This window comes from Monodon monoceros, unplaced genomic scaffold, assembly GCF_005190385.1.
Source record: "Monodon monoceros isolate NGI ecotype Baffin Bay Population unplaced genomic scaffold, NGI_Narwhal_1 Super_Scaffold_5, whole genome shotgun sequence".
Classification (NCBI taxonomy): domain Eukaryota; kingdom Metazoa; phylum Chordata; class Mammalia; order Artiodactyla; family Monodontidae; genus Monodon; species Monodon monoceros.
In genome coordinates this window covers 25,030,440-25,057,153 of record NW_021703782.1, presented here as the reverse complement: position 1 = coordinate 25,057,153, position 26,714 = coordinate 25,030,440, and the positions used below count along the sequence as shown (strand labels likewise).

Here is a 26,714-nt window from a genome sequence, read left to right as displayed (position 1 = left end):
TTAATCAAGATCAAATGTATTTCTTCCTTGGGCTTTTTTTTTTTTAATTAAATTTCTATTTCTAAGCCTGCTCTATCAGAGAATACGTCTTTTTTGTAACTATGAAATTCAGACATCAGCATAACTTGCCTTTTGACCACATATGTTTCTTTAGAGCTAGAAACCTGGAATTACCTGCAATGGGCAAAATATTTCTAAATTTTGGTTATTTGACTAAGCTCTTCAGTAGCTGTCTCAATTTGAATTAAACCTCAGTAAAATGTATGTTTTTACAAGGAATTTAAAAGCCGTACCATCTTTATACTAAAAGAATAAAGATTTTTATTAAGCATTGTAAGTTGCATTCAATAGCCTTCAGATACACCACACCACAACCCATCTACAATCAGTCAAACCCAACAGCAGTTCATTCTTGCACAATCCATGAGTTAGGGCAAAACTCCCTTCAACTTACAGTAAGATCCTACTCAGGTCTTGCGGGCAGGGATTGGGGAATTACATCTCATTTCTGATCACTAATGTGTGATGAAGAGCATCAGGAGAATTATATGAAAACGAATAAGAAGTGATTCTGATTTCAAAGTACATTGTTTGGAAACATTAACAAAAACATCAAAATGATATAAGTATACCTGCTTCTACTAAATTCTTGATGGGAAAGTTCTCAAGAACAAGCAATTTGTTTCCTGCTACAGAAGGGGGGGTTGTTTTTTTTTGTTTTTTTTTTTTAAAGATCAAAGGGATTTTTTTTGTTTTTCACAGAATTTCATATTTTGCTAATATGAAGGCATAAAACAGCAACAAAGAACAATAATGCATACAGCAGTGAATACACCAGGGTAATGTTGATATTCGAAACAGCTAGATAATTTGGGGGGTTTTAGAATAAATGCAACAGAGGTCAATAATCACAAAATTTTAAGGTTAGAGCAAGATCAGTCAATGACTAAACAGAGTTAACATCTTTTATAGGACTATTACTGATTATTAGCATTTTTGTTTTGCAAATGGGCACATACTGGTAAGAATGGAAGAAAGGACAATAACATGCATAATATTAACTACACACTTTAAAAATTATGAACCATGCAGAAGTTTAGCTCAAGTAGTAGCACTAATGGTCTACGTCCGATTCAAAACCACATAGTTCATTGATCACAGATGCATGGTATTAAGTCACGAAAAGTTTCAGAACACAGTGTGTTGATTTTGAAAGGTCATTTGCATCTTCTATGATTTCAACTTTATCTCCATTTAACTTGCTTGTAAAGTATGTATGATGTACTGTATATTTAAAATCAGCAGAACGGCAATATTACTCTATAGTTTTTTTAGTTTTGATAGTTGCACTTCTTTTTTTAACACAAAAGAACCACATCAACAGTGATGAAATTTAAGTAAGAAAGAAAAACTGTGGTTGTGCCTAATTTCTTTCATAATCATAAAATCAAAGCCTTAGACAAAGCTTTCTTGTGAACAGTAATGCAAAATCAAAGATAATGGCATACATATGGTGCCAAATGCTAAAAATGATATTTTAAGCTATATATACTTAAAGACTGCCAAAATTTGTTTTCTTTATAGTTCAAGAAACACAGCTATAGGCTTTTGTCATTAACCAGTTTAAACTTTGTGTGTACTTCATTTTAAGTGTGGGAGTCAAATGCTCTTCATTTTCTTTCTCTCTTTTTGTTTTATTGTAGCATTTTGACTACAACTGGTTAAAACTAAAAATGTGTTGTTTAAATCTCTGATATCAAAGAGGGATCCGAATTTCCAAAGTCCTCATTTTTCTCTTACGGAAAGGAAAAAATGTACATAACTGTAGGCTCTCTTTCTCTCCAGATATTCCTAAATCCTTACCCTTCCAGCATCCTTCACCCTCTATAAAAAATAAGTTTACTCTTCTTTCTTTAAGACAGCTGCCTCCAGAGCATCAGCTCTACGGCAAGCACTGTCTGTACTTAGTGCATTTAAGTGAGGATTTGTATTGCACGTCTTAGAGTCATTGTTCAAGGCACTTTCCGAGTGGCTGGGGGCCCTGGTGTCGCCCGCGCTCCCATTCATCTGGGCAGCCGGCTTCTCCTCAGCCACCGCTCCGTTTTCGGCCAGGGACCCGTCTGAAGACACAGCGGAGGATTTAGATTCCCCGCATCTCGACTTCAGTTCTTTGGCCACTTCTTCTGCTGAAGCAGCATAAGGAGGCTTGCCCTATTTAAAATGAAGCACAGCAAGCGATAAGGCAGTTTTTGATAAACAGCGGGTGAGAGGAGACACCAGTTGAGGCCTGATGACACTCACTGCAGATTTAAGAACAGAACACAGCGAGTGCATGGCTGTATCTCTCATTGTTAGGTACTCTCTACCCTATGCATTTTATACTGTGTATACTCTCTATACATTCCATTACATACTCTATATCCTCCATAATCTATATTCTGTAAACTCTACATATTCTATTGTATACTCTATATACTCTCTACATTCTATTACATACTCTATGCACTCTATTCTCTATATATTCTATTAGATACTCTATACATTCTCTATACAGTTGACCCTTGAACAACATGGATGTGAACTGCGCAAGTCCGCCATTATGCGGTTTTTTTTCAATAAACACATACTACAGTACTACATGATCCACAGTTGGTTGAATCTGCGGATGTGGAACTGTGGATATGGAGGAGGGCTCACTGTAAAGTTATATGTCGGGCTTCCCCGGTGGCGCAGTGGTTGAGAGTCCGCCTGCCGATGCAGGGGACACGGGTTTGTGCCCCGGTCCGGGAAGATCCCACATGCCGCGGAGCGGCTGGGCCCGTGAGCCATGGCCACTGAGCCTGCGCGTCCGGAGCCTGTGCTCCGCAACGGGAGAGGCCACAACAGTGAGAGGCCCGCGTACCACAAAAAAAAAAAAAAAAAAAAAAAAAGTTATATGTGGATTTTCAACTGCGCAGAGAGTCGGCATTGTCCAAGGGTCAACTGTACTCTCTATACTTTACAGTCTGTATACACTCTATAATCTATCCACTCTATACATTCTATTTTATACGCTATCCATTCTATCATCTAAATTTTCTATACTCTAAACATTCTATTATATACTCTATCCACTCTGTAGTCTATATACAGAGTGGAACTGGAGGTACCTATCACCCTTGCTTTAGAGACACCCTCTTGTACACCACAGGTAATCATGTTCCCCATTTGGGCTCAGTTTTACACAGTGTCTTCTCATTTTAGTTTTCAATCCTATAGTTCAGAAACACTCATGTAAACTTTTCTAGAAGTCAATACTACTGTCATTCTCTTGGAACCTTGAGAAACATAATTAATATAAAAATATAGGAGGGCCAAGAAGCGGAGAAAAATAATACTGAAGACCTCAAGTACATGCTTTCAAATCTCAAAACCCTCACTCTCTCGAGGAAAAATCCACTTGCCAGACTAAACACACACTTGTGGCAGTATTGCCAGTGGTGATTAAGCAGTTCCCCCATGGGTGCCTGCTACAGGAAATGCGTTGAGGCGCCTGCTTATTAGGGAACCTCCCTATAGTTATGAAGGATGCAGGAAGACTAAGAAGGAAAGCCAGCCTGTACCTGCTTGGAAACAGACACTCCCTCTCTCTACAGCTAATTCTTCCCATAAGCCTAGGCCACGGCAAGGGGCCCTCCACCACTATATGTACCACAAGCACGGGGCAGCACTGCCTCCTCTGTCCCACTGACACATCGTATCAGCGCTGGCCCCATCAGGATGGCAGCAACAGAGAAAGGAAGGCCAGAGGCTCTTAGGAAACAAGCTGCCCTTCATCATCTGTCCTTCTCAAGGTGCAAGAACACTACTTTCACTTAAAAGCGAGCAACAGGAAGTACCAAGGAATCCACACATTATGGCAATAAAAGGTGGAACAACATCCCTAAGGACAATGAAATACATCAGAAAGGCATGTCAATAAAAGACCAAGACTGCTTCCTTCGATTTTAAAGCAGGCTGTGACAGGACAGGATGAGGAAGAGGAGCACAGATTAAACCAGGAAAAGCCATAAAGTGAGGCGAAAAACTTTGGGAAGAATTTAAAATAAAGAAAAAATAATTCCAGAAATGAACACTAAACTAGAAGAAACAACACCAAATAAACATCATAGTACCTGAAGGTGAAAGAACAAAACTTTTAAAATCAGAGAGATGAAGAAAGGGAAATGCAGATCAAAACCACAATGAGACACCATTTCATACCCACTAGGATGGCCTAACTCAACAACAGATAGTAGCAAGTATTGACATGCATGTAGAGAATTGGAATCCTCATACATTGCTGATAGGAATGGAAAACGGTGCAGCCATTTTGAAAACAGTTTTGCAGTTCCTCAAATGCTTAAACACAGAGTTACCATATGACCCAGAAATTCACTCCTACATGCATACCGGAGAGAAGTGAAAATGTGTAGCTAACAGTTAACAGTACTCTTATATATTTGAAAGTTGTTAACAGTAGTTAACAACACTCTTATAGTTAACAGTACTCATATATTTGAAAGTTGCTAAAAGAGTATATCTTAAAAGATATACTCATCACAAGATATACTCATCACTTAAAAGATTTCTCATCACAAGAAGAAGAAATTTGTAATTATGTGTGGTGATGGATGTTAACTAGACTTATTGTGGTGATCATTTTGCAATAAACACAAATATCGAATCATTATGCTGTACACATGAAACTAATATAATATTATGTGTCAATTACATCTCAATAAAACCGGGGGGAAAAAAACCAAACTTGTACATATATGTTCATAGCAGCATTATTCATAACAGTCAAAAAGTGGAAACAATCTAAATGTCCATCAACTGATGAACAAGTAAACAAAATGTAGTGCATCTATATAATGAAGCATCACTCAGCAGTAATACAGAATGAAGTCCTGGTAGGGGGCACAACATGTGCACTTACATGAAATGTACAGAGAGCAACTCTAGACAGAAAGCAGATCCACCAGAGACTATGGGGGTGGGGTGTATGACTGCTCATGAATAAGGGGTTTCTTTTGGGGTGATTGCGTACGACCTTAGGAAGAGACTGAATTGTACACTTTAAACAGGTGAATTGTATAGTATATGAGTTACATCTCAAAAAAGAGAGGAAGAGACGAAAAGGAATCAAGAGTATGCCGAACACCGAAGACAGACCCAGAAGGTCTAGTACGACAGGAGCACCAGAGATGAAAACAAAGCAAAGCAAAAGAACTGAAATGAAAAACTAGTAATTCAAGAAAATTTTCTGACATAAACAAATTTGAAATTGCATTTGGAAAGAAAGCATTGCATACTGAGTGCATTGACCAAGAATGACCAGCAGCAGGGCATGTCACTAAACTTTGATGGAAAAACGAAAACAATTTAGGCATTTAGCCAAAACAGCAAATGACTTCAAAGGGAAAGACAATTCAATTATTATTAGTCTTTAACAGCAAAGCTTTATAACAGAAGAAAATCAAATAATGTGTAAGTCACTTGAGAAGATGTGAACCAGTATTTCTAATTGCTAGGAAAATAAACTGTTTTCAAATTAAACACTGCTTTCCTAAGTCTTCCCTAGGAACCCACTAAAGAAAGAGCCTTAGAGGGACAAAATGGACCAGCAGACTCAAGGCTGGTGGGGCACGGGACACAGTTATCTACAAACCCTGGACAAATGTGGCTGAAAGGAGTATACTTTGGACAATGCAGACAACAGTAGCAAAGCTGTTTCTCAAAACTGTGAGGATGACAGGGGAAAATGGGGGAAGCATATACCAACATTTTCTTTTAATTGTTCCCAGTGACTGTGCTGGTGATGGAAGAATTAGCTATTCCTAGCAGACTGTGTATGCAATGTGGGATGAAGTAAATAATGAGTTATGGGATGTTCTAATTTAATCATCCTCTGGGTTCTTAGGAACCAAGATTCTCAGAAGGGAAGAAAAGACATACTGATATAAACAGTAAAGGTTAAGTCAAATTCCTAAAATCCTAAATTTGAATTAGAAGAGTCAGTTTAATTAGGGAGGAAAAAAGCAGATTACATGTATATATGTTTGTGTGTGCATAGTATATGTGAGTGTGCATGTGTACACCTTTTCCCTCTAGCTCTGTTCGTAGGAAAAGCCTAGAAATGGTGATTTGGTGTACAAGAAAGAAAATAGAGATGTAACAGAAATGTGACTAAATAAAAGCCTATAGTCCTCAGTTTGAACTGGAAACATCAGTGTGAATTCATGAGAATCATACCTTTAAAAAATACAATAAAAAGGCACATCGGTCGTGTGTGTGTTTACATATATAAAGAAACAGGACTCTGTGTGTCTATGTACACAGAACACTAGGAACAATGACTGACCCTATGGCAGCCAGGGTCCATCGGTTCTCCTACTTGAAATGCCATTTCTCACTAAAGAAACTGAGAAACTAAGAGAAACGACTGTCACTGGTCTGCCGGGCTGGGTGATACACCAGACAGGAAGCTACTGAAGACCAGAGGTCACGGCAAAGGGCCCAGTGGCCAAGGATGGGTGAGGTGAGCTACAAAAAACCATGTGTTGACCTAGTTCCGGTAAGGGCTGTAATACTCAGGCACCAAAAACAGAAAGCAATGGGAAGCATCTTTTTATAAAAATACCCCAATAAATAAAGAAAAAGAAATGACCGAATGAGAATATCTTCATTTTGCAATCTGCAGTATATGAACAGATTAACAGGTCCTAACATAAAAACAGATAAGCAGACATGAAAGCACACACTACAGTCTTGCCACAGGGACAAACCGAAGTCCGATGCACCATCCAGACCCAGCTACCGGCGGGCAAGAAAGGTCAGAGCCACATGGGAAACAGCACCATGAGTACGAGTGTGCACTCGGCAAAAGCCAGAAGTCTGTAGGTGAAATAACTTGGGCTGTCCTTCAATAGATAAATGAAGGAAAAGAAAGCGGGGGGAGGGAAGCCTGCTGATTCAGAGAGACTTAGAAGACATAGCAAACTATAAGAAAATGAACACAATTCAACATCAGTGTCTAGGAATGCACACGTGAGTGATAAAACCAGAAAGAGGCAAGGGAGAAATAACTGAGTGTAAAACTCCAGGGTTGTAGTTATTTTGTGCAGAGGGAGGCAGGGGGTTAGTGTTGGGATTGGGCCCGTGAGGGGCTCTTGATATGGCTGGGAAAATGCTATTCATCACACAGGTGATGGCTACATGGCTATTTGGCTTATAACTGATGAAGCTATATTTGTGTGTCTGTGTGGTTTTTGGTATCTCGGTTTTATATTAAAATAAAAATAAAAGTGCTTAAGCAACATAGGGACACATATTCCCCACTACCAGCTTAGGAAAGGCCCCTGTATCCACCATGTATGACCATAACGTACAACCAGAGGCATTTTTATAGGACGAGCTCTGGAGAACCAGTAAGAATGAAGTTCTCCTCCCTCCTGTAAACCAGTCGAGAGGCTGAGAGTGCCTCTAGCTCAAAAGGGCACTTTGGTGAAGGCTGAGGAAGGTCAGGGTGGGGCTACAGGAGAGCCAGAACGAGCTGAGTACCTCCCCCTTGCTGGATGCTGTGCTACAAAGAGGGGCTGCCTGGGCCTGCTTTCAGGAAAGAGACTGCCTCTGCACTTGACTTGCTTGATGTATTTCATCAAAACAGAAGCTACCAAGACGCTAAGATCACCTGGCAAAGGCAGAAGTTTTATTTTCTCTTGGCCAAGTAAGTTTCCAAATATGGGTTATTAATAAATGAGTCACAAGAGTGTACTCCTCTTAATGTTCACAAGGATGCTATGGGAAAAAACTGTGTACTTTGACGAAACGCCGTAATTCAGTAAGTGAGACAACATAATACACTGTTAGGGCTGATTGGTGTTTTTAAAAGATTGTTCTCAAGGGAAGTTCATCAGAATCCAAGTCCTAAAATGGAATATCCAAAGCGGCAGTTCTAGCTCTTTCATGAAGACAGACGTGACTTTATTTTCTCATGAGCTGATCCTTTCAGGGAAGAGCTAGTCAAGATGGTCCAGGAGGAGAAAAAGATGCACTGTTCCAGGATTTAAAGTCACAATTTTCTTTTAAATCCTAAATGTGATTTACCTACATAATGTTTTATTAATATAAACAGCATTAATAGCTCCTGGATTATTCTCAGCTAAATTCCTATGTACAGCACGTGAACACGAGATCATGCTCTCTTTACCCCAAGTGATGATAAAATGATCTGGGTCTGAGGGAATGTACATTTGGTAAGCACCATGTGCCGCTACTGTGTTAGCTCAATAGCTACAGAAACATTCCGACACCCCTCCTGTCTGGACACAGGCACTGAAACACTGGCCTGGGACGATCAGGCACTCAGGAGTGAACTGGCACTAGCACTATGTTGTGTTATTACCTGAATCGCACCCTGGTTTTTATAGCCTCTGCCATAGTACCTTCCACCTCTTCCAAACGTTCTGATCACTGGAGTGGAAATAACTCCTCTTGGACGCCTAAACACATAAAAGAGGACAAAAACAAACAGACTTGAATCTGTTACAGATAACATTTAAACATTTAAAATCATATCAAATGGATTTAAAGGTGTCTAGTCTACGCTACAGGAAGCACAAACTTTATTAAATCATGGTCACACCAAAGATTTAGTCCAAGTAATCAATCTTATTTTTTTGGTACATATCCAGTGTATTCAATTTTCAAAATAATGCACTTCAAAAATGTTCTTTTTTTAAAAACATTAAAAAATGGTTAATTGAGTAATTTTGGGATAATTATTTACTAATGGTTTAAATAATTACATAATGCTATATATAATGGAATCCTATACAACCACTAAGAATGGTATTAAAGAAGAATGTATTTAATGATGTAAAAATGTTCCTAGTAAACTCATGATTAAAGTAACAAGTAAGAGGCTGTGTTTTTAAGCTTATACAAATACATTTTCATTGTTCAGAACGTACCCTCTTGCTGGTCCTCCAACAGAAACTACCTGTAGGGGGAAAGGCCCACGGCCTCCACGGCCCCGTCTGCTCCCAGCCCAGTGGCCAACCACGGTGCCAGCTATTTCTAGCTTCCCTCCCTGAGAAGGTATAGGTTGGATTCCTGCACAAAAGTAGATGAAAAAAAATCTTTACAACCACAGGACTAACAAAGAGAAATAAGCAAGCAGTTTCTTTTCAAATGTGGTTTCCATTTCATATGAAGCCCCTTTCTCTTGCTTTGTGAAGACTTATTATGTGAACTATCTATGTGCACAAGTTTGATTTTAATGGTTTTATTTTTAAGCTGTTGTTAAAAATACACCTGAAAGTAAGACAACTGTGTTGGCTATTTAAAGAACCCATGACAACTGAAATAGGTTACAACTGCAAAATGAGCATGGCTGTTAGGTAGAGATAGATCCAATAAAGTATTGGGTGCATATGGCACACCTTCTATATTACCAAGATGGAAAATCTGCAAACTCAGAATGTCTTTCTCTTTGAGTAATTACTTACAAGTTTACTACCTTAACTAAACATTACAGAAATTAATCCGTAAAGCTAGCCTGTTACTTCTTATTGCATTATTAAACGATAATTTCCCTAGGCAGGGTTACAAATATTCATTGTATTCACTAACTTCTATTAACTACTGGTAGCCTGCATATTCTAAGGTTTTCTGACTTACCTAAGAAAATCCTCAAACAATTAGTTGGTACCAAAATTTCTGATAAAAACAAAACAAAACAGAACCTCAAGCATCTTCTTTTCTGGCACATGGAATGGATTATAATAAATTCTCCATCATCTTGGTATTAGCCATGATGACTAACAGCCAGGTCGCGCTGTTCAACAAAATCTACAAGCCTTACGTTTTCTAGTGGCCGCGTTAAAAAAGTACAAAGAAACACATGAAATAAATATTAGTAATGTATATTTTAGGGAGTTCCCTGACAGTCCAGTGGTTAAGACTCTGCGCTCCCAATGCAGGGGGCATGGGTTCGATCCCTGGTCGGGGAACTGAGATGCCGCATGCCACATGGTGCAGCCAAAAAAAACAATATACCCAAATTAACATTAATTTCAACACGTAATCAATATAAAAAACAACTACTAATGAGACATTTTGCATTCTTTTTTCCGTATTAAGTCTGTAAAATTAGATGTGTGCTTAGGACACAGCTCAGTTTGGATGAGCCACAGTTCAAGTGCTCGAGAGCCACGTGTGGCCAGTGGCTACTACACTGGACAGCACAGATCCGGATTCCAGACACAATTTGGTGGAAGTTAAGAAGCAGGTTCCTCTTATCATTTCAGACTAAAAAACCGCTTCTGACCAAACAATGTTCATAGTCAGAACTCCCCCCTCCTGCCCTCCCTGCCACCACAGTATTTTATCACACCTGCAGGCCAGCATAAGTTTCCAGGTAAGGGTTGCAAGAAGCTGAAGCCGACTGTGAAGCAGAGGACACACGCTACTGTGCACTGCATGATGCGCAGTAGCAGGAGGAAAAGCACCCTGGACAGCCGGGAGAACTACGGGGAGGCAGGAGAGGGGCATGCAGTAGGAGAGGAGAAGTGGCTCCTACAGCTACAGAGAGAGGGCAGCATTCATCTGTAAGAGTCTTACTGCTACAAAAGATGTCTCTAGGTAGCTTCCGTAAGTACGCAAGTAACTGAGCTGGAAAAATATTCCCGGTCAAGAAAGGCTTGCCTACCCTAAAAGTTCTTCAAAATTGTATTTGAGTAATCCTGTAATGTAGACTTGACAGCCATGTTTAGACCTGCAGTCCCAAAATGTGGGATTTATGACAAAGTCACAAGTCATGGGCTTCAAAGTACAGCAAAATCACAAGATAGTATTTCAAGGCTAAATGTTAAGACCTTTTCTCTCCCTCACAAGCCTAATACAAATAAGAAGAGAAGCAATGCGAATTTAAAATAGACTATTTATATATCTGATATTAGATCTTTCTTTAAAAATGTTTCTATGAAACACACTGCGATAAAGTTTTTTATGCCAAGAATTGTACAATGCCTTTAGAATCTTCTAAACAAGCATCATCCTCTTTACCCAGAGGGGGCTGTTAGGGAATACGACAGGAAAAAAACATCACTGGGTATTACTGGGCAGCCTGTTCTAACACAGGAGACAATGGTTAGGGGGCCAGGTGCACAGAAGAAGGGCTGTGTGTGGACACACACTGGCCCCTCTGGAAGGCAGAGATGGGCCACAGCAAAGCTGCTGCAGAGACCTGGGGGCGGGCAGAGGCTGGGAGAAGAGCAGCAGTGAATGCCAGAGTGGGGACCTATCAGGAAGGATATGGTGCTGGAGTCAGGACAGACGAGGAGGAAGAAGAGTCAGAAGAAGCGGGAAGCTGCTGGCGGACAGAAGCTCTAGGAGGAGGTGTGGCATAATTACCGCCCTGTGACTTGCTAGTCCTGCTGCTGTCACTGCCTGAGAAGGCTCCGCAGTGTCCTGCTGCTGTCGCCACGCGGAAGGCACGGTAAGCGCCTGTCGCTACAGTTTCCCCATAGGGGCCTCCAAAGCCACAGACTCCTGTGGGACCCGGGTGGAGAGAGATGGGAGAAGCCATGAGGAACTGGGTTCAGGGAGAGCCACCAGTGGGCTTTCAGGCAGAGCAACCCCCTTGTCCTTCAGCTGTCGTTCTTACACCATCAGCTGCCAGGGAGGAGACTCCTGACCCCTCTTGTCACCAATAATACTGAAATGTCGCCTTGCCTGCTCTTGGAGGAGCCTCTGGAGACCGAACACTACTGCTGTGGGCTCTGCCACAGACTTGGGAGGTGGCCTTAGTGGAGGAGAGCTCCACTGACCCCACACGTGAGAAAATCTTAAATCACAAACGTGAGCAGAGTTTTCAGCTACACTGACCAATTTTAAAATCTTATCTCTGCCATTAATAGCTTTTGTAGTTCCCGCTCCCTTTCCGATACATAATCTCTTCCGGGATCAAGTTTGCTCCTTTCTAATGTGAAGAGATGTTGCTGCAAACTTCCTAACTAAGCCTGTCAATTATTTACAAGGTCTCAACACAGCAAGATATTGCCCACTAAGAAGGCCTGCACGCTGTACGTGCGTCTGTCTCCCCACTCTAGCAAGTCCCTACATACAGTGATGGACACACTCACCTGCAAAGCCCCGCCCTCGGCCCTGTGCTGGTGGGACGGGCCCGAAGTGCCGTGGGTACACGGAGGTGGGGTAGAAAGGCAGCGCCGCTGGCGGTGGGAAGGGGAGCGGGTGGCTCTGCCGGGAGAAGTTCAGCCCTTCCAGGATGCTCTGCCGCATCTTTTCTACCTTGGCGGCTTGCTCGGCCTGGAAGTCAAGGACTGGCATGTGAAAACTTCACTCACAAGGTTTCAATTGAATCGGAAAGAACAGGAAAGAAATGAGACATGCTGACCACTGTGCCATGCCTACTTATTTACCCATAAATAACACAGTCACAATCTGCTCAGTGATACTTGTTTACAGAATGCAAACATGACCCCAAAAGCAAAAATGCAAAAAAAAAAAAAAAAAAAAGATTAACAGATACCTCTTCATCTCATAATCTTAATCTTATAAAACAGGAATTTAAATTTCTACTTTCTCAGCATATCTTCAGGTGAGAACCATTTACTATAAAGTTTATTAACTGAAAATGAATTTGGTTCTCAAAATCAGTGACTAAGTCCAGACAGATCATGCTCACAGCCTTCCTTCCACTTGTGGACCAGGGGGTAGATGATGCCTAGTTCACACCTTTAAAATGTACTTTCCTATCAATTCAATTTTAGGTCAGGTATTTACTGTATTTTATAGAGAAGGCACTGAGGCACAGAGTGACAGATGCTTTTTAAGGGAAGCCTAGAGCTCTTTGAGACTGGACAGGACAACAGCCCAATTGATCTGTCTGTGGGGCTGTCTGTGAGACGACTGTTCAGTCACCTGCAAAAATGGGGACAATACAACTTGTGTAGGTCAAATTCCACTGTGAAAAAACATCAGAAACATTCAACTTGAGTGTCTTTTGTTAATAAATACACAAATATGTACACCAGCAACCAATCTGTAATCAGAGAAATTGAAAATCTGCTTACTCTGTAAATCTGTCTTTAGACTGAGCTTGACTAAAGCAGCACGTGGGAGAATGCATGTTTTGTAGTCTAAGGTTTAGAAGCTTGCAGCACATGTGAGCTTCTTTTATACAAAGGGACAAGATAACCTCATAACCTACTTCACTTTATTTTTAAATCAGGATTTTTAAAAAGTACAGTCAATCATCATTATTCATGAGTTCCACATCTGCACACTTACCCACTTGCTAAAATTTATTTGTAACCTCAAAATCAATACTCCTGGCATTTTCATAGTCATTTGAAGACATTTGCTAAGTGGGATAAAGTTTGAGTTGCCACCTGAGCTTGAAGAAGACACAGCATTGCCTTCGTGTTTCAGCTTTTATACTGTAAACACGTGTCCTGTTCACTGTCTCCTTAGTGCCACACTTTTCGTGTTTTTGTGAATGATTTTGCTATTTCAAACGGCCCCAAGAGCAGTGCTGAGTACTGACTAGTGTTCCCAAGTGCTAGGCTGTGATGTACCTTACAGAGAAAATGCACGTGTTAGTTAAATGAGCTTTGGTGAGGCTGAGTTATAGTGCTGTCGGCCATAAGTTCAATGTGAGTGAATTAACAATATATATGCATTAAGAAGTATTTAAACAGAAACACACGTAAAACAAGGTTACGTATTGACTGGTTGATGAAGATGATGTGACGGGAGGCTTGCAGGAACCTAACCGTATATTTCCCCTAAGAGCAAAGGTTCAGTATTTGCTAATTCAGTGTTCAAGGCGAATATATAGAATATAATTACCGTGAATAATGAGAACCAAGTGTATATCCTGAGCTGGGCACTAAACTGGCATTTAGTTACACACTGGGCTGGGCCCCATCTAAATCAAATTCCTGTCGCACAGGCTTGTTACAAATTCGGTAGGAAAGACGACAGATTAGCCAGTGAGCGTTATTTCATTCTGGTTGGAGGTGGCCACCTGCTCCTCCCCGCCCCACCCAGCCTGCTTTCTTGCAACTGACCTGACCATCACAGAGGTCGATGAGTGGGGTCTTTTCCCGGCTTGCTTTGAGGAGTTTGGACTGGAAGAGCTTCCCATCAAAATACATCCAAGGACAGCAGTGTTCCCAGGGCACTGGCTGGCCACACGCGTCGTTCGCAAACAGGGCCATGTCCACGCCACTCATGAAGAGAGCTGACAGCTGAATGCCGCGGGGGTCTAGGTTCTCAATCTTTAAATGGAAAAGAGTGATTTCTATGGAGTAAGAATACTACAGTATCCAATTCTTACAATGTCTGACTACAACTCTCCACAGGTAATGAGCACACCCCTCAACCAAATGCCCCCTAAGCAGCCCTATCACTACCTTACAGTGTCTTAACACTGACTTGTCTGAACAGAAAGACTTACGTTATTTAACAAATTTAAATTTAAGAGACTGTTTGATAAACACACTGAAATATTTCAATTTGGAATTTGTAAACAGTTACACAAGTATCAAGTAATAGTGTATTTAAGGTGGACACATGACAAAGTAACAAATTATTAATAGTCTCCTTAGCAGTTAAGAAGCCCACAATTCATTTACGAAGTAAAATCTTACACTGAAGATTCTAAACACTGGTAATATATTAACAGAAATGTTGTAAAAAGGAATACTCTATTAAGATTCTGCATTTTTCAAGCAGTTATCTTAAAAAATTACTTGGTATAATTTCATTCTTAAGTTTGTACTTTATGTTTACATTATTTTATATGTTAATGTTTTAGATAGCAACTTATTAATGAGACTGTCAAAATGTTTTAGGAGAAATGGATAGCTTATAAATGAAAGAACACAACAGCAAAAACACTGTATTTGAACCATGCAGACTATCAGAAGCTAAAGACTTGTATCTGTGGGTTCTTCTCACTCAGTCATTAGTGCTGTGAGCCTTCCTTTGTACACACAGCCCTTTCTTCTAGCATCTAATGTGTAGGATAAGAAACACTGACAAATACAGTCAACTCTTGATTATCTGTGAAGGACCTTGTTTGTGGATTATCCAGGACTGAGCTTTAACTGTCCTGGTTTCTGTCTTCCCACCTTCCACGCTTATTTTCTAAGGTGATGGTCTCTTGAGAATGCAGTCTTTATGGGTACCAAACTAAGCAATGCCTAATTGTGGCAGGTAAACTGGCTTTTCATTAAAGATAAAAAAGATGACTCCAGTGCCAAATACTAACGAATTTGATTATCTGATGTTTTGTGCTGTCAGTGTCAACATTCCCATTATCAGCTAACACTGTGTTTTCCAACCTCCCCCCCCTTTTTTTTTAAAATTTGAAGTCAATGCAGTAAAGAACCTCCTGAACCTGGAGAAGTCTGTCCATCGCTCCCAACCCACCTCTGCTGGCTCCTGCTTCTCTAATGTAGTGTCAGAAAAGGGAACTAATAAACATGTTCAGTTGAGGGCAGGTGGGGTCAGGATGATAGAATTAGATGCCTTTTTACATTTATGAGCAGAAAGGGGAGAGAAAGAGGGTCAAAATGGAAAAAAAAAAAAAAAAAAAAAGTCACCTAACTTACTTAGATCCCCACCGGCCTTGCCTTTCTCTGCACTGCAGAAAGGAAGTGGAAACTCCCTTCTTCTGAGTCCTGAGGCAGAAAGAGGGAGTTTCTCCTCCCTAAACACTGACGCTGCGGGAAAGTGGCACAGCAGCGATGCCAGCCCAAGCTTGGAGGCTGCCTGTGCAGAAACCCATCCCCTGGCCCCTCTGCAGGGACCATGGCAACCAGGCCTCTAGCCGCTCTCTCACTGTCAGCCCACAGCCTTCCAGGCCAGAGGAGGGAGGACCAGGTCAAGGCTGAGGGGAAGGGAACGATGGTGCTGATGCTGCTCTAAAGACGTTTGCTTTATAACAAAGTGCCAGTGGGGTCCTTCTGGTGAAATCCGATACTGCTGTCATTTCTTAGTCACTGGTGGTGTTGGTCATATCCACCCTTCGCCTTTATTTAACTAATACAGCTCAAAACCATTTCGGGCAGATGGCCATCTGCGTGCTGAGGCTAAGCAATGGGAGCCAGTGCATGGAACACAGAAGCACCCTAGTTAGAACAAGTAACCTCCCAGTAAGCGGATGGGAGGAATGGATAAATCTACATTATCCACACACATATATATTTATTTTAAATGGCCTCATCATTAGTTGAAGAATTGTGTTTTTACGGGTTTAAAAAATGATTTTCAAGTCAATTTGTTTTAGAAATAACAACTACCATTAATTCAATAGAGAAAAATTCTTAAAATAAAAACTGCCTAAATAATGTGAATAAAATCTCAATTGCTGTGTGGATTTCACTTCATTCAAAAAAATTTTTAATTACTTTACGTGGTGTTTTATATTTCATCCCCTAAGTGTTAATTGCACACATAATACTGTCTAATATTTACGGGGCACTTAATAAATATGTATCAGACATCACTCTTAAGTATTTTTCCATATATTATTTCATTAACATCTCAACAATCTCATGTATGATACTGCTGTTAGTACTCCATTTCATAGATGGAGAAACTGAGTCACAGAGAGCTCAAGGTCACAAAACTGATCTGGTGGCACCAGAATCTGAACCCTTGATCGTAGAAATGGTTGCAATATTCACATTCCAACCTCATTCTCTTATACCACATAAGATAAAATATTCACCGTTATTCAAAGTTCCTCAACTAGAAAAATAGTGACAAAATTTTATGATCTCCCAGGAAATACAAATATGGAATGTAGCTCTGGCCAATTAGTTCAAGAACCAAATTCCAGTGAGGTTACTTGGTCCAACTTCTAATTACTGGGCAACAGACTCTTACTTTGATTTGTCATATTTACCTATACGCACAACAATTCTTACAGGTATCACAGACATGCTGCACGTCCCTACTACTGTCTTTAAAGCTCTTCATTTTCCATCTTTTAATTCTGCACTTGGCATGTGAAACTGTTAAAAGAATTTAAGGCAATTATAGGGATGTCAAAAGCAAGGGAGAAAGAAACTGGATAAATATTAAAACTGTGCAAAGGTCCTTCTCCTCATCCTTCACCCGCCCTCCTCCAAACACAGTGTCAGTGCTGATTTTACCTTAGTCATTATTTTTGTGCTGGTAACCTAGGAGAAGCGCCACAAAAATAAACCAGGGAAAAAGTGAAGGCCGTCAGTCAATCATTGTCACGGATCCTCAAGGAACCACGCAGAACACTCAACAATTCAGGGTCGTGGCGGGAGGACAGAGACTGGACAAGATGAAACTCTTGCAAATTCATTTAAACCAACGGTTTCAACATCTTTTCCCGCCAAACCTCCTATCAGAATAGCCATCAAGAGGCCAAACTGTTCAAAATTAGGTCTTTTCTTTCTCTTCTCCTATTTATTCTCAAAGCATATAATGGACAAAAATGGGAGAAGAAAAACAGGATCTGGGCAATCCACAAACTGGATAATGGCCCCTAAAAGAACAACAAAAATCAAGAGTTGACTATATCCTCAACAGGAAAATGGTATTTTATAGAAAAGCATCGTCATTGCTTTTGAAATATCAAAACAACTTTAATGGTTAAGTGAAAAAGCAATTTTGAAATTTACTTTTCTATCACTGAATTTTGGGACCCTCAGTCTCTGCATAGGGATTTTTGTTCATTTAAATAATGATTATTCCTATCAGTTCTCAATCTGATAGCTGAGAGGATCTCTGATCTTAAAAAAACCCCAACTATCCTTCCACCCAATGAATGCTGTTATTTTCCCTTCCAGCTCTTTCAGAATTTATGGTGCTCGTGAATGAAGCACTAACGATGCAGGCTGTCCTTGGTGAAAGGAACACAGACCTCCAGACCAGCAAGACCCAAAGGGATAGTGGTGGGCTTGAAGTAACTGCACATAAAATGGGTCTTTCTAAACACGGCTCTAGAAACGCCTGGCTTTAGATGAAGAATCAGGAGAAAATTATGAAAGCACTAAGACCTCAAAAGAACCAAAATGAAAGCTCAGAGTGCGACTGTCTTTCAAAAGTTATATCCTATGTGTTGATCCAAAAATGAAAAGGATATGGGAGAAGATGAACTTTGAGTAAAAGCAAGTTGATGGTGAATAAGGCTTGGTGGGCATACCTGATACCTGGCGGTCTGATTTTCAGAACTGGGATGTCAATACTGATGTAATAATCTAAATAAGAGAAACAGGAAGTAGAGGTAGAGGGATGGCACCACACTCTAGTAAAAGTATTTACAACACCCCTGAGCACAGTCTGCTGGTGAAGATGGTGGTGATGGCACCACACGCTAGGACACAGGGAGGGAGAGCCTGCACTTAGTACCAGCCTCTCGGGGGGACACCCGGCCAAATATTCTAGAATGAAAACTTAAATTCAAAACCATTTAAAAAAAATAATTTCTGCCTAACAAACAGAAAAGCTTGAACTACAAAGAATACAATTTGAGGTAGATTCTCCTAAGTTTGGTTGTCTTTAGTTTAGCTTGTTTCAAAGTCATCAGAAGCCTAAGGCGACCACAAATGACATGGGCTCCACACAGTTCAGGGTCAACACCGGATTACTGAATTTAACTCAGTAGTTTAGGGGAAACCAGAGATTTATTGAGCCCCAACAGTAGAATACTGAAAACCCATCAAATGAGCCTAAAACTCTTCTGCAGGGAAAGAACGCCTTCATAAAGAATGGCAAAAAGATCTAAAAGTGGAGGCGATTTTGTCAAAAGAGATTACTTGATTACAAATCAAATTCTGTAAAAAACAAACAAAAAACACAAACAACAACAAAAGAAAACCAAACCAATGGCAAAGAAAAAAAACAAAACCCTGTACATTAAAAAGAAAAGGCAGATCCACTAATTTAGCTAACTCTGAAAAGTCTTGAATTTTCTAAAATTTAGTGTAGAAATTAGAAAGCGAGTACAGCCATGTGGACACAGTGACTAATAAAAGTGCACTGAAAAGATAAGCACACCAAAAAATCAGGTGACAACATGGAGAAAATTAATACTGTCAAAACAATTAAAGAAAAAAAGGAATACTAGAAGGGAAAATTAAAAGGAATACGATGTTAAATGCTGACTAAAAGGGCACAGGGATGATGACATAACATTGTTCTTCAAGTGGTTTTTTTAAAAGGGATTTACAATACTAGGAGGGCAAAGACTATTTTTTAGAGAAAACGAATGTTGTATTTAGAAACAACAGAACGAAACAAGAAAAAGAATCCTGGCCAGATGTTAGTAAATTCTTAGGACCAAGCCCTCCCAGGGTTTGGGATCCCCACCTGAAATAAAAGGCAAGTTTATTTCCTGATGTGGAAAACAAGAATAAACACCCATTGGTAAACAAGGGAAAAACCTTTATCGAACAAAAGTAGACTTGACTGTTTCCATAACCGGGAAGGAAATTCCTTTTGCCCTGAAGGCTCTAAGTTCACGTCATTATTATTACTAGTTTAGTGCACTGAGTGACTCCTCCGTGAGGTTAGCTGTGTCTCACAGAACTCCAAAACAAGACTTCCCAAAACAAGGAATGAGGCTTGTCAATTACCTTGAGCTCCTGCAGCTGATCAGGCTCATAGAGTTTGGGGGACAACGCCTGTGCCAGGAAGGCATCCAGCTCCTGGCGACGCAGTATCCGTGCTCCAGGCCATTGCACCATATACCTACAGCGGGTAGACAGAGAAGGCCTGGTGTCAGGATGGAGCAGTCACCAGTCACATGCATAACCTGGTGTTCAGGTTCTAAGGAGACTCAGGGTGACACAAGCTAAGGAGGCCTATATGGATTTCTTACCCAGCTTTTCTATTTTCACTGGATGATGCCAATTACAAGTGAAAACCTAATCATCATCTGGGCTGATCAGAATGTTTGGAGTAATTAAAAATAACACTAAATTTAAACACACTGCAAACCAGCTGGTAAGTGATTTTTCGATACAACTTTACTTTTTTGAGGTAAAAGTTAAGCACAAATTTTACCCTGAAACCCTGAAAATATATGTTAAGCGCAAATTTATATGATTTATCTATTTTAATTCAAGACAGGATACCTGGGAGGCAGGCCCTAGGTCCAAATAAGCAAGATTTATCTCCTGATGAAGAGTAAGTGTTGTGCAAACCGTCTGCACAGAAGGGGCTCTGGCAGTGGCAGGTGAATGCCCTGCAGTGGAATAGGAAGGGACAGCAGGGACAAGAACTAAAGCTTCAGCCTTCAGAACTGGTACCTGCAATCCCTGGGGACACACAGACTTACTGGGGCCACGCTGGTGTGAGCAGCTAAAGGGAAATCAATTTCTACAACTTCAACTTCCATTTGTACTATCTGCCTGAGAACTGCCAGGTGTCCACGGTCCCTTTTCTCTGCCAATCATTTCCCCTTTACTCACCTTGCCGCACGGCACTGCCCCAGTGACAACCTCCAGGACATTAAGCGAAGGCACAATCCCAAATAGTATTTGGGTGTGAGAGAGTAAAGGGATAACCACTAAGAACTTCATCATAAGTCTCACTGCATGTCCAGTGGTTCCTAAGTCTCTGCATTCAGCAAACTTGAAGGATGACCTAGCCAAGTTGCCAGATGATCACCAAAAATAACTTCTGGCGATACATAGATCCCTATGTGATCTCTGGCAAATAGCTTAAAAGGAGCCTGGAGAACTGTGACATGCCTAACAAAACTCTTTCCAGTCCTGTCTGCTGAGAACGTTTTCTCAGTGCTTAAAATTTAAGTCAACAAAAATCAGCATCAGAGTTGGTACAGAGTCCGCTCTCATTTCTGTAATAATTAACATCCACCCACAGGAACATAAACTTAAAAGGTGAAGGAGGAAGTTTCATCCGGCTGATTAAGAGAAGTATTTTCAATAAAAATCCCAATAGAAAAATGAAAGTGCTTGCTGGTGCCAGGCACTAGTCTGAGTATTTACACACACTGATTCCTCAAGTGGTCACAGCAACTCTGAGGCAGGAACCATTACTATCCCATTGTAGAGATGGGGAAGTGGAGGCACAGAGCTTATATACTTCATGGTAAAATTATGTAGTAGAAGCAGAAAGGGCATGCAATTTCAAGGTAAACAAACAGTGGATGTATGGTATTTAGATTCGAGTGATGTAAAAGTTTTACTTCATTAAACTGTCAACATTTACAATGACAAAAATAACACCCTTTGCAATTGTTTGAGTGCCAAATATCTTAAATAAAACAATCATACTGAGTTTTTACCAGGGCTTGATGCAAGAAACAGCAAATCTGAAGAAAGTCTCCCTACTTTTCTCTGAAAAAAATTATTGTGCAAAGATTTTGCTCAACATACAATGTTCTTTGCCTAAGTACCCGTGTTATACAACCCTTTTATTTCTTATTTTTTTAAAAATTGTGGTAAAATACACATAACATAAAATTTACCACTTTAACCATTTTTAAGTGGATAGTGCGAGGGCATTAGGTACATTCACAGTGTTGCACAGACATCCTCCCACCATCCATCATTACAACTCTTTTCATCCTGCAGATCTATGAAACATTAACTCGCCTCTTCATCCCCTAGCCCTAGGCTAGATGTTTCTTTAAAAATTATGAATCAGGAAAAGATTGTTTTGGGGACAGGCTGGTTTTCTTAAGATCTTTCCTGGTTTTTCTGGCAGCAAAGACTCTCAGCAGTCAGTTCAGCTGCAATAATGAAAAGCCTTTTGGGTTAGAATACCTACCACTTCCTCCATTTGGCTTTCTATTTACATTTTAACAAAGTCACCCTTTATTTCTTTTTCAATGTAAGTCCTCAGAAAGACTTTCTGGATGTAGAAAGAGTATGAAGTGTGTTCATAAAGATACACATGTACATAGATAGACAGCTTAAATACCATAGAACATGGATGGCACCAATGGCACTGCAGTCAGGGGCAAAGGTGAGAGCAGCAAAAACTGACCCTTGGTTATCTCACGTGTTCACGCTCTTCCTATCTGTGCACTGACAGTGTTTTCAATCACTTTGTGTTTCTCAGTTCTCTCTAGACATTCTTTTCCATGTCTTCCTCCTGGGTCAGGCCTTAAGTTTCCTACCATGGAAGTCTGAGGGTATCTGCAGTTCCCCCTTCGTCACCTCTCCTCTCACTACCCTTTAGAAGCACGGAAGCTGGAACAGAAGCAGGTCTCCACATCACTTGGGGGACCAATGTGGTCTGCCTCCTATTGGCACAGATGGGGAGCTGGACCCTGGTATGCTCCTTGGGGTGTTGGAAAAGCCTGCACTTGTTTGGGGGCTCAAGCCCTCTATCTCCCTTATTGTATTTATTAAGTTCCTCCAGAACGTAACTCAGTCTGTCTTCTCAGAAGCTGTCTTGGATAAGGATCTCGTCTGTCTGGTCTCAGCTGTACCCTAGGAAAGGCTGCTTTCTGTTCTGTTCTGGACACTTGCTTCACCCTCACACTGAACCTCTGCTCAGATGCTGGCCCCTCCTCATCTTCACTACAAGGATTTCTAGAGATTTGACTGCCATTTCTTCTCCCATTCTCCTTATTGCTGTTGTATGGGTGCTGATATCACTAGTGAAAGCACAGAGAAAACCACTACCTCCCGGCTGGGGTATGCCTGCCCCAAAGGCAGAAGCGGAATCTCATTGCGAAGGAACAGAGGCAAATCTAGACGGAGAAAATAGTCTACCCAGAGGTTGACAAACTGCACCCAGGGGCTGGCTGCCTGTTTTTAAACACAATTTCCTGGAGCAGCCACACGCATCAGTTCACATGCTGTCTAAAAGACGTATGATCTGCAGATCCCTGGTCTGCAAACAAACCAGTGTTTATTCTTCAGAAACATCTCTGCATCAACCCAAAGAAACAGGAGAAGCTGTCTGAGATTGGAGGAGACAAGGCACCTGAGCACAAGCACAAGGCAAGATTTTGTTGCTAACAAAGGATGTTATTGGGATAATAGGAGAAATCTAAGTAAGATCTGTAGATCAGATGTATTAGTGTTATTTTTCTGATTTTGATAATGCCCTTGTTTTTTTAGGAAACATAAAGAGTTTAGGGGTAAAGGGGTATCACATTCACAACTTCCATTCAAGGGATTAAGGACAAACACACAGACACATGGAGAGAAGAGGAGAAAGCCACTGCAGTAAAAGGTTAATATGTGGGGAATCTGGGTGAAGAATAGCCACCAACTTTTTGTACTAATCTTATAATTTCTTCAAGTTTGAAATTATGTTAAAAAAAAAAAAAGATTAAAGGAAGGGGAGAGCCTTTGGGATGACAGCCCAAACTTGTGACTGCGGACATTTGCCCCGCCCCAGCCATCAAGGCCAAGGGTCATGCTGTGTGGCCTCCACAGGGCCTTACCATATCTGGGACACAGGCTCTGCCCTTTGTTGCCCCCTCCCCCATCCTCAGCAGACCTTTGTCACACAGCTGCAATTTCGCCAGAGAAAGACCACTGGGCCACGGACCCAGGCCACAGCCTGTCCTTGGCAGGCCCTTGGAGACATACACCAACCCTCTTACTCATTTGCACCGCACCCCCCCCCAAACCCCTGCTCCATGCCCTTCCCACTCTTCACCCCACGTTCTCAGCAGGTCATACCCATCAATCAAACAGAAGCCATGCAGGGAATCCTTCTTTACCTGCTTGTCCCTGTGGCCCAAAACACTCATGAAGGTAGAACAAATACTCTTAGCAGAAGTGGACTAACCCATTTACTGGTGTCCTGGCCCCAAATCCCCGAGACTGGTTCCATAAGCCATTCTCTCTCATCTCTCCCCAACCACCTCGCCTCAGTAAGTAAGCCCCTCCTCCTCAGGATCTGAAACTGTGAGTCTTTCCAAGTGGGAAACTCCATGGCTCCAAGCCCATAAGGCACACAACAGTCTGCACAACCAAGCATGTCTTCTGGCTTCCACCAGAGTAGCAAATACGAGGGAACCTGAGCTGCACTCACCGTAGCTTCTCGACACCACAGAGATAAGCACAGGAAGAGGTTTGGTGAAATGAGAGATCACTAGCTGCATTTATTAACCTTTTCAAGTTCTAAAATGAGCACGTTTTTTATAAACAACACAAAAAAAGGACCAGGACAATCCTGAAATCTGGAAAGACTTTCCAAAGGCCATCTGAACAGTGCCTAAAAGAAGCATAGCTGTTTCTGGGGTAATGGCCAAGGAAGGGCCACAAAGACAAAGAGTGGGGCCCAGTAATATATCTGGAGAAAAACATGGTCCGAAAGGATACATGCACCCCAATGTTCACTGCGGCACTGTTTACAATAACCAAGACATGGAAGCAACCTACATGTCCATTGACAGAGGAATGGATAAAGAAGATATATACAATGGAATATTACTCAGCCATAAAAAAGAATAAAATAATGCCATTTGCAGCCACATGGATGGACCAAGAGACTGTCATGCAGACTGAAGTAAGTCAGACAGAGAAAGAGAAATACCGTATGATATTGCTTATGTGAGGAATCTAAAATGAAGTTATACAAATGAATGTATTTACAATACAGAAGTGGACTCACAGACTTAGAGAATGAACTTATGGTTACCAGTGGGGGAAGGGTGGAGGGAAGGGATTGTTAGGGAGTTTGCGATTGACATGTACACACTGCTACATTTAAAAAGGATAACCAATAAAGACCTACTGTATAGCACAGGGAACTCTGCTCAATGTTGTGGCAGCCTGGATGGGAGGGGCGTATGGGGGAGAACGGATACGTGTATACGTGTGGCTGAATTGCTTTGCTGTGCACCTGAAACTATCACAACACTGTTAATTCGCTATACTCCAATGTAAAATAAAAAGTTAAAAAAAAAAACAAAACCCAAAAGATATATATAAAAAAAAAGAGTGGGGCCTGGTCACACTGTCCAGTCTGCACCCACCAGGCAACCCAGTGTCCCAAGAGGCCCAGTGCATGGAGAGACAAGACGTGAAGGCACCGCCATCCCAAGGAGCATGAAATAATGTGAGCACTGTGCTCACATCAACGCAGCAGTGGCTTGTCCTGCACTAATGCACAGCTGCTTCTGGCCAAGAGGCAGCCAAACAAGCCTTAGGCACAGCACACATCATCCTCACTCAGTGCCCAGTGGGACCTTCAGGTCAGGTATACGGTAGACAGTTAGCTGTCCACCCACTAGATTAAAGGCCACACATCAGTTTAAACTCGGAAGAAACACAAACAAAGTAACCAAAATTATTACCGCTAATTTGATCTTAGAGCACCCAAAGTCTTAATCTTAACGTTTTGGCTAATATAAAATGAACTCTCCATCAGAGGAAACCAGAAGAGGATTCTAAAACCAAAACAAAAAAACTAGTCTTTCTCACTAGCTAATCCTCAATGGAGATAAAGATAAGAAACTGATACAATATGCTAATTTTAGTCAACCTCAATTTAATTAAGGAAAGGCTTCTAAATAAGTTATTGGCCATAAAGTCTGTTATGAATGTAGGAAACTCGAGGAAATAAACACCTGACTAAAGCTCTGCCCCCGTCCTCAAGAAGCAGGTGAGACCCAGTGGGGGTCAGGGGACCATGGAGAAGGGGCCAGCCCAGGGGGATGGGACACACAGGGCTGGGGCAGGTGACGACCTATATGGCAGCTGGGCCCCAGGCTCTCACTGTTTGTCAGGGCCAGAGACCATACACATGGGAAGGGAGAGCTAGGATGGGCAGGTTGAAGAAATCAGAAGCGGAAGTCTATAAACATGCAGTTGTTTGTGTGCCTGTACGCATACTGGGGAAGGTCTGGGAGCAGCAAAGTTGCTGTCAAGAGCCTGGTGTCCAATACTGACCCCATCACTAGAAACCAGGGCTGCTGGGAAAAGGGGGCATCCACGGTAAGGTCAGAGTCTCTGCACAGAAGTGCTCACATGGAGGCCAGACTGACGAGTCCCCCAGCTGGCCCAACAGGTGACAGTGGAGTACCAAATTACATGACAGCAGCAGTGGACCACAAGTCATCGATGAAGCCAGGAGCCCATGTTGATATAAATACACTGAAGTCTGAGGAGGAATGGCATTTTTACACAAAGTGCCTCCCATGAAGTCATATTAGTTACGAGGGGGACGGAATGGCCTCGCTGGAGAAGCCAGGCAGACGCCCCCTTTGCCAAGTGGTCAGAGCACAGATGCACAGCATGGATGAGACAAGGAGGAGCAGAGGAACAGCTCTTCCCTCTACAGCATCTGCTGAAGACCAATGGAACTTCACCTCCAAATACAAAGGGAGGCTCTGAAACAAAACCCTGAAGTTAAGATAGAAATAAAGTATTAATGTTGATTGATCCTGATGGCCGTATTGTGGTTACATAGGACAGTGTCCCTGTTTGTTAGAAAATCACAAGTATTTCTTTTAAACATCCAAGTATTTAAAAAAAAAAAAAGCTCTTTGTATTATACTTGCAACTTTTTCCTAAGTTTGAAACTGGTTCCAAAAAAACCCCTCAAAAAACCAATTCACCTGATTCAAGTATACAGGCCAATTCAAATTAACTCCAAAACACCAACAGTGTCCACATAGGCATCTGTGGCCCACTGGCTGAGAGGGTCTGGAAGCACAGAGTGCCCACATCTAGGTTTTT

General features: G+C 41.4%; 1 protein-coding gene across 2 annotated transcripts in view; it reads right to left on the bottom strand.

Moving 5' to 3' along the window:
• Positions 1-297: 297 nt before the first annotated feature.
• Positions 298-26,714, bottom strand: part of FAM120A (family with sequence similarity 120A) — a 104,110-nt gene continuing 77,693 nt past the window's right edge. The window contains exons 12-18 of one of the 2 annotated variants that reach the window (XM_029201504.1): positions 19,674-19,788; positions 14,121-14,330; positions 12,171-12,354; positions 11,440-11,577; positions 8,997-9,138; positions 8,429-8,525; positions 298-2,211 (exon numbers count right to left, since the gene is read on the bottom strand). In XM_029201504.1, the coding sequence (XP_029057337.1) occupies positions 1,900-2,211; positions 8,429-8,525; positions 8,997-9,138; positions 11,440-11,577; positions 12,171-12,354; positions 14,121-14,330; positions 19,674-19,788 (1,198 nt within the window). In that variant the 3' untranslated portion in view covers positions 298-1,899. Of the gene's footprint in view, positions 2,212-8,428; positions 8,526-8,996; positions 9,139-11,439; positions 11,578-12,170; positions 12,355-14,120; positions 14,331-18,241; positions 18,297-19,673; positions 19,789-26,714 lie in introns of those variants that run through there. The other variant, XM_029201505.1, reaches the window with a different exon arrangement.